We start from the raw sequence: 14,025 nt of genomic DNA on the forward strand, positions 1-14,025 counted from the left end.
AGCAGTACAGAAATGAACACCTCGATTAGCTTTCATTTAGATTTTATCCACATACTGAAAAGTAAGGAACACGTAACACAGCTTCAGTGTGTTTCCGTGAGTGAAGATAGCACCATTACAGTTGACGTTAGTTCTTGACATTACGTTATGTTTTCATCCTAGTTGCCGCCGAGAATGCGTTTATGAATCCGATGATGGATCCCAGATATCACGGCATGTGGGGCATGCCAGGAGCGATAGACGAGGCGCAACTGCAGCAGTTTTACCAAATGATGCAACCATTTCAACAACAACAACATAAACAACAACAACAGCAACTTCTTGAACGAAGCAAACAGGAGTTTCTTATGGGAAAACAGGGAGCCCCGTTTCCTTTGTCCGCCTATCCCTTTTACTTCGGCGATAAACATTTTGAGCAGCAGCGGAAGGTGGGTAGATTAATTGGTTATATGAAGGGCGGTTTTCAATGGAGTGTCGTAAAACCAAAACCAATTGAAAGTTATGCAGACGTTAACAGGACAATGAACCAATCAGAATTCGAAGCAAATGCATGTAACCGGCGTAAAGCGCGGGAAAACGCGTGCGGCGAAAACACGTTTGGTTGTTTTAATTGGTTTTGGTTTCGCTCCCCCATTGGTCGAGAAATTGGCGCGAATTCTTGCTAACCAATCACAGAGTGCAATAAGGCAAAACCAAGCAAACGCGAAATTACTTCGACACTCAATACTGGAATAAAAAATGATTTTTTCGACTTCTTATATATATAGGTAAACATCACGGAGGCGCATAAAACTGAAACAACTAACTTATTTATTATGGAGTGCAGGAAGGCACTGTTTTCATTATTTAAGCATGCCAGTCGTTTGATGAAGAAAGTCTGGCGTATGGTCAGAAGGGTGGTAATGATACTTCTAGTTTGCTTCTTGAATTCTGAATCAGCCTTTATTAATTTCATTTTTGGAAGAACTTACAATATAAAAATATTGTTTCAACTTTTTCGCGGTTTATCTCAAATCGGTGTGTTTTGTTCAGTGTGGGCAAGATTTCGAAAGAGCCAGTCTTATTATGGCTTTTTGAACTGCTATGCTATACGACATAAATGGGAGAGGTATTGTTTAGTCAGTGAAAATCCGCGCATATCTCAAACTAGGTGTTTAATTGGCAAAATTTCTTAAAACGCTGTTTGAACTGGCATATTATACGGGGAAAATTGACAGTACTGATCTTTTTCATGTTTTATGTGAAAAACAAATTCTGATTGACCTTTAACCGATATGGACCGAGCACTTGTTCACGAAGATCCTTATGTTGATCTGTCGTTTCAAACGTGATGTATATCAACCCCTTCGACGATGTTTATGCAATTGGTTTTTGTTACTTTCCTATTTAGGAGGAGATGCAGGATATAAAATCAACAGAACAACAACAGAAAGCGCGTGAAGTTAAACAAGAAGTCACTGAAAGTCAATCAAAAGAAAATACGCCGAGACCAAAGCCAGAAGCAACTGCGAATCAAGAGCACATGCAGCGCTTTCCTGCGTCACGTGATAGTGAACTCGTTCAGCAGCAGGATACATCCAATCGGCGTGAAGAGAAGTCGAAGATTGACAGCCGCTGGATAAAAGAAGCCCATCAAAAGCTGACCGAGAAACAGAATGCAGTTCAAGCTAAACTCGATGATCAGGTAAGGCTTCATGTAATACTTCATGAATCGTCACTGAACAAAACAACAGTTGTCAGACGCAAGTAGTTTTACAAGACGACCGCCTTAGGTTTCCGGCTACGTCAGAGTATTTTTGACATGACACGCATTGTTATCATTTAAGTGTTTAAGGCTGACTCAGTTCTCACTTGTGTTTTTAATTCTTCCTTAGGGACAAAGAGCCAAGCAGTTCAAAGAGTACTTAGCGTTAGATCCCCTGTCCCAGTTTCCTTTCCCGGGACCACCAGCATCCTTCCTCAGGGACAACCCCACTGTAAATCTCACGGTTCCTGTGACCACCACTTCCGCTCAAACACCGGAAGTCGACCGTAAGAGCGTCTCTCCAAAGACTGTTTCTGCCGCCGTCACACTGTCCAGCTTGGAAAAAGCGCGCGCTCAAGAGCCGCATTGGACAGGAAGTCTTTCACCCCCTGCAAAGAACGACGCCCGCGTTGTTGGTGGTCAGAGCAGCAGCATCGAACGGGTGAATTCTCCGAGGTTAAGGCCTGGGGCGGAGTCGACGATGCCAAAAGAAATAGGTATGGGGAAAAGTGATTTTGTTTATTTTCTTTGTTTTGTTTTGTTTACATTTTGACAGTGAAATCTCAAGTACGGAATAGGGTACTTTACGGAGTTAGACGCAAATAGCGTAAAAGATGAAAGCTGTCTTGTTGTTTGTTACTGTTTCAAGTTCTTAGCCATTTGAGTAAAAACTGACAGGCGATTGCCATCCGCAACTCGCTAAGATCTCACTACATCCGAGCTAGTCTTCCACGAGCTAAAAGCGTTCATTTTCACTCCGTAGTTGAAACGCCGCGAAGATTGGAAGCACAACCCAACTTGGTGGGCGAAAGGCTTGTTTCTCGGGAATCCCGTGACCTTTCCGCGGGACAAGTCCCGCTACAATTCCCTCAGAAACTGATGGCGTTTGGGAACATCGCTTCTGAAAGACTTTTGAAAGAGAGAGGTGAACAAGATCTACAAAGAGACAGATTTGAAGCTCCTTTCAGGGCTTACGACAGGGGGCCCCCTGTAAGCTCCAACGAAATGCCGTTCAGTGGTCCTGAGAAAATAATGGCGGGGAATTTTGAGGGTTATATACCACGAAGAGAACACTTGCAAAGAGTTGAATCTTATGGCGAGATGGTGAATTCGTTTATCAAATCAGAGAACGAGCGAGCAGAGAAAGGACTGCATCCTGTACAGATTGGATTGAGAGAGAGCACGGAATCGCAGGGCGATTCCAGGGCAGGCCTTCAAACAGTAATTCCACGCGAAAAATTATCGCTTCCAGAACAAACTGAAAGCGATTCTGATTATGACGATGATTTTAGGACAAAGTGCGAACTTAGAAGAATTGCATCGTCTTTCGTTCCGCTTAAACCAGATCTCGAAAACAAGGAGAATTCCACGATGTTTTCGTTGAGGCCGTTCAGGTCCGAAGCCGAGCGAAAACAAATCCGAGACAATATTGATCGACTGCGATCGATGGCGAAGCGGCGGAACAGCAAAGACCGCTTTAAGGTGTTTAGCCGTCGGAGAGATCTTCGGAGTCCGACGACTATTCTGAACGGAGTGACGACCGCTATAGGTGACGTGGCAGGTGTGGAGTCGGTTGAAAAAGAAATGCGAATGAAGCTAGCAGACTTACAGAAGAGGTACAGGGAGAAAGTCAGAGAACTTGCGCGGTTACAACCTAAGTACGGGTATGTAATTAATTGTAGTTTATTCTTGAGTAAAGTTAATTCCTTGGAATTTATTACGTGCTGGTGTATGTCGCTGTAGTAAGAGTTTTATTTTAGGCGCTTAAATCTGATCATGGTTAATTGAGAGACTGGTTATGAAACCTTGCCATCTTCAAAGTTGATGACAATGTGCTGTAATTCATGTTGGAAGGGCCGCGACCGTGCACAATCCTTTGTTTTAACGTTCACACTTAAGATGAATCGGGAACTTAAGCAGCGACGACGGCAACGGTAACGAAAACGCCACTGCTGTTTTGAAGTGCCTGTTGGCGAAGGAGCCTCTATAGAAGGTCAAACTTTTCAGTGACGCGCGAGCAACAGCAGCAAAGACAATAAATTATTTGTAGTATGGTTTACATTGACAATTGTTGATTTTAAACTGCAAAAAGGTCCCTGCTCATTCCAATTAATTTAAGAACTTAAGTAGTTAGTAGTTTTTATTCACTGCTTAAAACAAGCACTACAAACAAGAAAGGTACATGTATACAGACTAAAACTCGAGAAGTAACTGAAGACAATTTTTTTTTCGTAGTCCCGAATGTTCCCCTATGGAAGCTTCTTACTTGCGTTTAACTCTCTCTGACCTGTGTTAAGACGTTGATGAAGGCGTTATCTGTTGTAAAGAATTTTCTACGCCTTCCACCGGTTCCGTCTACTGATTTCAAATTTCTTCTTCCTTGTAGAGTGGACGATGGTAACGGTAAATCGACACCCGTGAAGAGAGGACCTGGCAGACCCCGGAAGCGGAAGTACTTCGGTGCAAGCTCTAAGGGTGAGAAGCCTTCTCCAGTGGCAACCGCTGACGAGGATAAAGAAGGCACCGAAAGTCTACCAGCGAGTGGGGCTCAGTCTCCCGAGTCAAACGCTGTCGCAAGTGAGTCGGAGAGCCTGGTATCCAAGGAAAGCGAGCCGCCCAAGAAGAAGAAGAAGCGGTCAAAACAGAGGAGTCCTGTGGAGCAGGAGGGACGCGGGACAGCAACTCCTACCCTCGGGATAAGTCCCGTGGAGCTCGCGGTAAGTGTAATGGTGTTTTGATATGTGCTGCAATGTAGTCGAATCGTTTGGTGGAAATCATCGACAATTTTCACTGTACTTTTGAAACTTGCCTTATGTCCCTTAAGGGATCACTGTAGAGATGTAGCAACGGAGTTCTTTACGATGTTTGCTGTTAGCAATGGCTTTCATTTGACTGTCGTACAACTAGATCAGACGTAATTGTTACGGGATGAACCTTAAAGCAAAAACACGTGACGTGCGCCAAGCTCGTTAAAATGCTCTTTGTTTTTCTTATAATTAGCTGAGGAGTTGAGGAAATCGCCGGCGTTTGTTCTTTTAATCAATCGCAATAGGTGGTTTTACAAAACCCAAGCCAACGCCATACTTAGAAACTTGCGCATCTGTTTCAACCAAATCGAATTTCATTGATAGAGAAGGGGGAAGGGGTGGTGGGGGGGGGGGGGGGGATTTAGGTGGTTGGAGCGCTCCACTTGAAATCTGGCCACTAGATGGACTTGTAAGATGACGATGTGAGTTCGAATCCTGGGGCGACCTGCACCGTTTGCAACGTCTTACATGGTTGGTCGAGAGGACAAAAGAAAGAGCAACAGAACAATGTTCCCAACCCTAAAAAACAATGCATCTGCAGGTTATAAGGGTCCAGTGAAACTAGAGCTTTTGAAAGCTGCAGGTCTACCGCGAATCCCCGGTCGTGCCGATGTAAATAGCCAACTGGCGCTTCATTTAGTTGTGATGCTACTGTATTGCTCAGCCGTTCATTAGTGCCAGTTCTTTGATTTTGAGTCGCGATTTTCCTTTAGGATTTTCAGGTTCCCCCTGTCAAGAAGAAGAAACCTCGCAAATCGTCCACCGTGGAAGAAGAGGTAAGGAGTATAGACTAGCCTGCATAACAGGCGCTTATGGAGCCGTGCGGGCAGAGAGACATTAAGCGCGAAGCGCGAGACGAGGTGGAGAGAAAAATAGGCCTCGTCTCGCGCTCCTCGCTCGCGAGTCGCGCTTAATGTCTCTCTCTTCCCGCTCGGCTCAATGAGCGCCTGTTATGCAGGCTAAGTATGGACCTCCTAGAAAACAGTAATTACAAAATGGTCGTCTTTTTGCCTTCCTAGCGAACTGAATAAAGTCTTACTAGTCATTGTTATTGGCATGTCTTGAATAATATTTTCTTTTAACTTGTATTTTAGCCCACTGTGGCGCTTTCGAAGAGCAAGCCCACCAACGGCAAGAAGAAGGCGGCTGGCAGCGGTAAGCGGCGAAAGGAAGGCACACCGGAACAACAGGATACTATAAAACAACAACCTGTTGGTAAGTCCGTAAATTACGAATGTAGATGGCGGTCTTATCTTCGTTTACAGGACTTTTTTGGAGACTTTTTGGTGGCAAGGCCGATGCAATTAAACAGAACAGCTTATAATAGCAGTTGGGTCTCGCGCCGTTAGTCTGGAAGAAATGAGGAGTATTGGCGGATTTACTTGACTAGAATTATTGGAAATGTTCATCAGTAAAAATGGTGCAAGTGTGAATAATGACAAAAATGCTACAAGTTTGAAAAAAAATTTCAAGCGCTTATGAGAAGAGCCCTAACAGCTGAGTGAGGAATGAGGGGAGGTCAGCGCCGTTTGGTTTTGAGAGTCAAAAGACAGCCGTGTTTGGGTGAATTAAACAATTATTGTAGTCGTGCTTGTTGGATATGAGATGATAGATAACCAACGAGACGCGCACCGCCGAGTGGGCTATAATCATCTCATATCCAACAAGCACGAGTGGAATAATTGTTTTATCAAAACATATCAAGAAATATTGTTAGATCTTGCTGATTTCGCTTTGCAAGAACAACCAGAAGACAATTTAATGGTCTCTATTTCTCGGGTATGGTATAATGGCTCAAATACCATGGCCGTTAAGCCAATCAAATCCCTGGAATTGCATGAAACAATGATCAAGTTTTTAATAGTAACTGCATACGTTGTTGCTAATCCACTTGTCCGTTATGGTTAGAGTTAGCATTCCGATTAAAACGGTTGAGACATGTGTATAATGAGCATTATCCGAGCATTTTACTGACATTTTTTGGGTTGGCCGAGCATTTTAGTGGTAAAAATGGAGCATTAAGCTGGAGTAGTTTAGTGGGTAACCAAAAGCATAAAATAGCCTCACTCAGATTCTTTGTTTTCAGCCACGACTGAACCAAGCGCCAAAGAACTTGAAAGTGACCCAGACTTCACGGAACCAGGCATTGCAACCAAGAACACAAAAGCCAAAAAACCAAAACCGAAGAAGCGGGCTCGGCCGAAGCTGACTTTAGACGCTCCGGAAAGTTACGAAGGAAAGGAGGACGACGATATGCCGCTGGACAGTACATGTGAAACACCAGAGGCGCCCGCACTGACCAAGGGTAAGAAAGCCAAGGGGACTAAAAAGAAGCGAAAGTCTACCGCAACTACCCCTCCCAAAGAAAAATTCCAGTTCTCAGAAGTGACTTCACAAGACGATAGCTTCTCCGAAAACAGCAGCATTTCTCCGAACGAGATTGCGAAGGAGGTTGTTGCGACTGCGGCGAGGAAACAACTGGAAGCTCAAAAGATCAGCAGAGAGATGTCGAGTGAGATTGAGGACGAGGTTTTTGCTTCGGGTCATGACGGTCGCGATGGTTTGAGTTTATTGGCGCAGGCGTCCTTTGCAACCGCCGACAAATCGACGAAACGCAAGAGATCCGAAATTGCCCCGCTTTCTGAAGACCTGTCACAGAAGAAGAGGGGACGGCCGAAGAAAGACACCGAGTCACCGTTGTTTGAGTCAGGTACGGTACTACTGTTATAGATCACTTGTGACCCGGCAAAACTTGACTTCTGACTTGTGACGGAAAACTTGACTTGTACTTCACGCCCCGGTTGTTCAAAGGGCGGATAACGCCATTCAGGGAATAAAATGTACTCCAACCAAAACATTTTATCCGCTGGATATTAGTGCTATGTGTTGAAAATTCTCGAAGGAATTAGCCTTCAAAAACTGTGAAATTTACAAAGAATGTATAGCTGGGTGGCAAAAGCCAGCCATATGTTGTTTGTAAAATCTTGATACTTGATAATTTTTTAATATCATGCCCAAATTGTCAGCGAGTGCTATGTTTGCCGAGATCTTTTCATTTGTACAGTGCATTTGTTTGTAGCTAGTTTTGTCATTTACGATAATGTGTACTAATGTATGCTAAAATATGCTAATGTATGCTAATCAGGCTGAGTATGTAAACAAGGATCCGGCTGTAATTTCTCTTGTAATTTCATAATTGACTTCTAACTCGCCTTATAATAACTTATTTCTGTTGAATTTTTCCTATTTCGTTTTGGAATCTTGTTCCCTAAATACTGAAGAGCAACTGTTGTTATTCAACCGTATGGTATAGGCAATTTAAATCGAAGTAGTTTCGCCCATCAGCTTGTGTTTATACAAGAATACATTGTTCAGCCTTTTTGTCAAATGAAATACTGTTTTATTAGAGCTTGATTGATTTCATTGCAGATACTCCAGTAACTACGATAAAAAAGAAGAAAAAGAAGAAGGTCCAAGAAGAGGTGATCATTATTTTTTTGTTTGTTTTTGAAACTATCGAGAATTGTTCCATCCCGTCTGCAGTCAAACCTTACTTCGTCTTATGTGTCCAGAGGATGCACGAAATCTTAAAAGTGTAACCACTCAAACGAACGCCTTTGAGCAGTGCCTTCCTGTGGTACTGTTTATTAGGTTGTACAAGATGGTTCTAACTTTTGAGTCTGTGTATGAAATGGCCTAAAGTGTGACCATTCAAATGAAAGCCACTGAGCAGTACTTTCCTGTGGTGCTGTTTATTATGTTGTAGAAGATGGTTCAAACTTTTGAGTCTGTGGATGAAATCCTAAAGTGTGACTATTTAAGTGAAAGCCACTGAGCAGTACTTTCCTGTGGTGCTATTTATTATGTTGACAAGATGGTTCTAATTTTTGAGTCTGTGGATGAAATCCTAAAGTGTGACCGTTCAAATGAAAGCTACTGAGCAGAACCTTCCTTTGGCGCCGTTGGTTTGTCAAAAGTAAAAATTTAACACGTGCACTGTTGTTGTTACTTAGGACTCGACGAAGGAACCTAAGAAGAAGAAAAAGAAAAAGAAGAAGGACGCTGCCCCAAAGGAAGAAGTCAGCGAGGCGAAACCCGAGGAAGTATACCAAGACGAAATCGCTGAGTCTCCTCCACATGTCGAACAACCGGACGAGCTCGAGGCCAAAGAACCAGAAACATCCGCCATGAACGAAGATAGTGAACAGGACGAAGACGTGTTTCGCCCCGCTGGTGAAGTTTGTAAGGATGCCAGGTCGAGTCACTCCAGCACAAGCACTTTGCAAGATGGCGGCGACATGAAAACGAGCATTTCTTCGTTGCTAAGCGACGAATGGCAGCCGAGAAGGAGCGAACGAATCTTCATCAACAGCAGTGTGACCACCACTAACTCTAGCTCCAGTCCTCTCTCACCCACTGGCAAAGGAAGCGAGTTTTCCTACACTAAGAAGGCTAAGAAAGTGTCTGCGCCTAAAACGGTGAGTGTAACCTTTTCAAAATTAAGCAAATTAGGAAGGGTGTTTGAGGGCAAACAATTACCAATGGAGAAAGAAACGAAGGCGTGATTGTTTTCCACCCGTTAATTTCGCTTAGTATACCAACACAGCGACTACCGGAAGTTCCAAATTTTTGTGGTCACTATGTTTTGACACTGAAGACGTCAAAAAGGCGTTTTTCTATCCGTGGTGAGGAAAAAAATGAGCCAATTTAGGGAGCACGAGGCTTACGTTTGTTGAGTGAAACCTCCGGTACGTTGAAGTTCTCTTTGCCCAAGTAACTCTTGCGTTTAATTCACCTTATGAGAAAAATGGAAACCCTAGCATATTCGTGCAACCATTTTCCCTCTTTCATTCCTAGATATCTCTGTACCTAGGAAACCTGTATTTGAGGTCTGTTCTAAACAACAAAAATTTTATATTCTCATTGAACAGAAAAGCAGCCGATCAGGTTCTCAGGGCGAGGAGGAACTGGGAGAAAGTGACGTCAGTGTCCCACAGAAAGTAAAGCCCAAGGCCAAAAAGAAGAGAGGGCCCGGTAAAGCGAAGAAAAGGCTTCCTTCTGATGAAGACTACGAACCGCTGAAAGTGTCCAGAAGAGCGCGGTCCAAATCGAGGCTCACGGTATAGTGAATTTTACACTGAATATGAACTGCGAGCGTCTTTCTTTAATTTAATTTAATTTTACACCGTTATGTAATGACTGAGTAACCTTTCTCCAAACGACCGATCCATTCAACTTTATGAACATAAACCTTAATTTATCTTCGTGACGTGCTCTCCCGCGCTTGGCCAGGTTTCATTCGTTTTCTTTACGTCCTGATTGGCTCATTTGCGTTGTTCTCGCGCGTAACTTCCCGCGTGTTTTAACGACTGTTTAGGGACGGTGCCTCCTAATACAAGAGTATGACTACACGAGTAAAGCAGATCTTAGAAAGGGCTATTGAGATGTAAAAACAAATTAAGTTAACCACGCAGTTTTCAGAGATATTACGCAACGATTATTTCGAAAAGCATTAAAGGGGCATTGTCACGGCGATTTTGCTGTAGTTTGGACAAAACTACTCAAAATATTTGACAAAGAAAATGTTTTGTAACATGAAATTGTTGTTACAACATGGAAAGAAAAAAATTAAGGTTTTTGTCGTGGAAGGAACAAACCAGAATCAATTTTTAGCGACTTCTCTAAAATTCACAGGAAGAACTTGAAAAAATTGGCCAATTATTTCAAGTTGCAATGCACTTCCATCCTAGCTATCCGCAGCAAACACAATTAAAAGTAGTTTCTGTGCACTAGTAGGGTTATTGTTAACAAAACTCTACCATTATATTAAGGATTCCATTGAAACAAAGACGTTTTTTGGCTATTCCTAGTGACACTAAAAATAGATGACACTGCCCCTTTAAAGTAAATAACAATGGATGGCTTGTTTTTTTTTGTTCAAAATTGTTACTTAATTATCTTTGGAGGCTACCCCCAGGTTTTTTTTTTTTTTGGATTCTAACAGCCCTTACTAAGATCTGCTTCTCCCGACCAAAAAATACCTTTGTATAAGTAAGCACCGTCCTACAGAAACCCGACTTTCACGGACCGTCCCGAGATGCGCAGATATTATGCGCAGCAACCAAAGCAGGCACCTCCCTTAACTTGACTCGCTAATGAAACCGTGTCTTCTTTGTTTTGTTCTTTGCAGATTGACCACGACGATGTGGACGAAGAAGAAGCGGACGAACTTCAAGAAAATGAAGAACCTCGCGAGGAAGGAGAAACTGACGTGGAAGTTAATGTGACTGACAAAATGGAGACGGCTGAAGAAACATCAGAAGAGAAAGAACTTCCGGTTGAGGATGGTAAGAACGAAACCGACGTAAAACCGGAAGCAGAGAAGGAGGAGGAGAAAATGGAAACGGAAGTAAGCGATGATAAAGGAGATGTTGAGATGGAAGTGGATGAAAAGTTAGAAGCGAAGAGTGGCACGGAGGAAACAGAAGAGGCTGATGCGGTTGAAGAGTCTGAAGAAAAGGAGCATACGGAGGTTTGTGGGTTTCCACGTGTCTGTTGAAACAGCTTAGCGAAGGTAGTGTCGAAGTATGATTGTTTACGAGAACGTTGCCATGTATTTTGCAGGAAATTGAGAAGAAGGAAGAGGAGACTGAACAAGAGCAATCTTCGCCTCAGCGACCCTCGTCACCTGGTTTGTTGCTTTTTGTTTTTTTCAATCGTCTATTTTTGTGTGGTTTTATGTCACACCATGGACTTGGGGCGCGTTTTTTTATTCACAATCCTGGAATGAGAATGGACAGAATGTAAAATGCGCGCGTTTTTCTATTCCGCATTCCTATTCCGGAATGGACAGAATGCCATTCCATCTATTCTGCTCCCAGGGGCAGGATGAACAGAATGTTGCGAATGAAAATCCAAGATGGCGGGCGGCGAGATGAGCGCTGCGGATTCAAATACGTCTCTACCGGAGAAAAACTCAGGTTACACCTTTGAACAAAATGAAACATTGCTTCTAAGTGCATTGTACTAAAAGTAAGAGGAAAATTGCTGCGATAACGGCTGAAATGGCAGCCTCTTCGTCGGCCGCTATATTTGTTACGCAATGTTTGCTCGGCCAGGACCGACGGGGGTTTTTTTATGCAGACAATCCGAATTATTCCTAGCATTCCGTGCCAACCATTCTTATTCCAGAATTGTGGATAAAAAAACGCGCCCTTGGTCTTTTGCGCTGTCTTTGCATTTGCGGGATGGATTTGCGGATTTTCGCGGCATTCGTTTACGAATGGACTTAATGTTGTCCCGCTGCTGGTGATAAAGCGAAACGATGCATTCTTGCAATGCTGTCGGCTAGAGCTTGTTCCCTCAGCGAGCATTTTTCAGCCTTTGATTACATTTTTCAACTATTTAATTAGCCCGTTAGGCTCGGCAAAATTGACGTTAGTACTGTTTCAGTGGAATTGCTCAGCTTTTAGTGAAGTCATTACCATTATTATTCAAAATTTAGTATAAGCACACATGTAGCCACGCACGTCCACAGCTGTTTATATTTCACACAGGAGAAAATAAACTACTTAAATTGAAGTATTATGCAGCTGAAATGAATTCACCAGAAGCTTTATCATTTCATTTTTGTTTCAGTTGATGTCCGATTCACGTTTCAAGTTGACGAATTGGTGGAAGGTTCAAAGCTTCTGGTTTCTGTTGATTCTGTCTTCTATCCAGGACGCATCAGTACATTCAACGAACCCGACTTGTGAGTATAATCCTCTTGAATTTAATACCCTGTGTATCATAGGTTTTTTTCTCGCGCGCGTGTCGCGCGAGTGGCGTGGGAATCGTGATGGACCGAAGGGCGACGCAAGGGCCGGGTTGCAATAGAGACAATTAAAGACTGACCAAAAATGGGAACAGCGCATGAAAAGCCACTGTCGTTATTTCCTTTGTGATAATTAGGTTTTGAGTGATGGACGGTCAGGTCCTTAACTCTCATGAAGAGGGGTGGGCCAACGATATTTGATCTTCTCATACAGGCCTTTTGAAATATCGAACTATTTGTAAGTTTCTTCAATGGTGTTTTTTTTTTTCAAGCTTGTAGTAAAACAGCTGCTCGTAAAAGCTATTTAAACCTTTTTACAATGATAGGAAGATAGGCCTCCTTTATGACATTCTTGCGCTTAATTCTTAGCCCCAATATACTATTTTATTTCCAGTCATAAACCCTGTATAAGCAGTCCAGTTTGGGGACCTGTGCAACGTGCACCAACTAATATCAAAGGAAACGTGCTGCTTTTTAATCCAGCATCAGAAGTGGAAATGGAATATTTTTAATCAAAAACATAAACAAAATCAACCTTGATTTGACTGGAACATTTTTCTCGTCTTTGGCACGAGTTTCATGTTGTTTTGGATTGTCGAAGTGTTATAATAATTTTGATTGAGCGCAGGTTAAATGACTGTGCCAATACTCCAACTGATTTTAGGTTTGCTGGAGTTACTTTTCACGCCAGTTTATAGTATGTGTCCGAAACAATCGAGCATTAATAGTCTCTTGACCCTCTCCTTTAAAGAATTCCGGGGTAAAGGTCGGCAAAACGCGGTTAGCGCGGGTCAATGATCTGCAAGTCCTGAGGTTCCTTGTTTGTTTCACTTTCAGATTTGGGGTGGTCCTAGACGGTGAAAGGGGGAGAAGACCACATTGGAAATCCACCGAACAACTTCTGAGTCAGGCGGTAAGTTCAATGCTCAGAAATAACATTAACCAAAAGCAATGTATTTTTTTAATGATTCTTCCGAGAAATTGTGATACATACTGTGCAGTTACGTTTTCAGCCATACACCTCCATGCCATCCTAGCATCAAAGTTTCCTTCTCTTTTGACATGCTCTTTTTCTGTGTTGTGATAGGTAAAAGACATTCAGCCGCCTAGTGTTAAGTTCCTCGCCATCGGAACACGTGTGTGCGCGCACTGGAGTCCGCAATATCGGTGCTTCTATCCCGGGACAGTTACCGAAGGTGAGTTTTTAAGTAAATGTTTATGTCCAAAGAGAAAGTAAGATAGCGAACATCAGCAGCACCTTGTGAAAGTACTCCTCGATAGCTTTCATCTTAATGGTCACATCTTAGGTTTTCATCCGTTGACTCAAAACTTAGAATCACCTTTTACAGCCATCAAAAACAGCACCACATGTACAGCAAAATACTGCTCAGTAGCTTTCATTTGAATGGTCACACTTTAGGATTTCATCCACGGCTAAAGTCGCCGTTACGTTGAAACTTTTAGCTGAAACTTGTGTGCAACGGCGCTGCGAAACAAGTTTCACGAAGTGGTGTCACACGATGAAAATCTTGTTTTTTCACCACTGTGACCGTTGCGAGCCGTTGCAGAGGTAGAAAGCAGTTCTACTTTTCGTGAAACTTGTCTTGCAACGGAAGTTCGAAAAAGTTTCACGAAACCGACCATGTTACGCGGTGCAA

General features: G+C 42.9%; 1 protein-coding gene across 2 annotated transcripts in view; it reads left to right on the forward strand.

The window, feature by feature from the left end:
- Positions 1–14,025, forward strand: part of LOC146462157 (uncharacterized) — a 40,163-nt gene that overhangs the window by 19,130 nt on the left and 7,008 nt on the right. For both annotated transcript variants that reach the window (XM_085086030.1, XM_085086031.1), the window contains exons 4-19: positions 163–428; positions 1,391–1,684; positions 1,875–2,241; positions 2,508–3,408; positions 4,131–4,461; positions 5,265–5,327; positions 5,646–5,766; positions 6,638–7,261; positions 7,981–8,033; positions 8,565–9,029; positions 9,483–9,671; positions 10,742–11,083; positions 11,176–11,242; positions 12,190–12,304; positions 13,205–13,280; positions 13,455–13,563. In XM_085086030.1, coding sequence (XP_084942156.1) covers positions 163–428; positions 1,391–1,684; positions 1,875–2,241; positions 2,508–3,408; positions 4,131–4,461; positions 5,265–5,327; positions 5,646–5,766; positions 6,638–7,261; positions 7,981–8,033; positions 8,565–9,029; positions 9,483–9,671; positions 10,742–11,083; positions 11,176–11,242; positions 12,190–12,304; positions 13,205–13,280; positions 13,455–13,563 — 4,383 coding nt within the window. The remainder of the gene's footprint in view (positions 1–162; positions 429–1,390; positions 1,685–1,874; positions 2,242–2,507; positions 3,409–4,130; positions 4,462–5,264; positions 5,328–5,645; positions 5,767–6,637; positions 7,262–7,980; positions 8,034–8,564; positions 9,030–9,482; positions 9,672–10,741; positions 11,084–11,175; positions 11,243–12,189; positions 12,305–13,204; positions 13,281–13,454; positions 13,564–14,025) is intronic.

The sequence above is a fragment of the Pavona decussata genome, unplaced genomic scaffold (genome assembly GCF_977016875.1).
Source record: "Pavona decussata unplaced genomic scaffold, jaPavDecu1.1 SCAFFOLD_191, whole genome shotgun sequence".
Taxonomy (NCBI): Eukaryota; Metazoa; Cnidaria; class Anthozoa; order Scleractinia; family Agariciidae; genus Pavona; species Pavona decussata.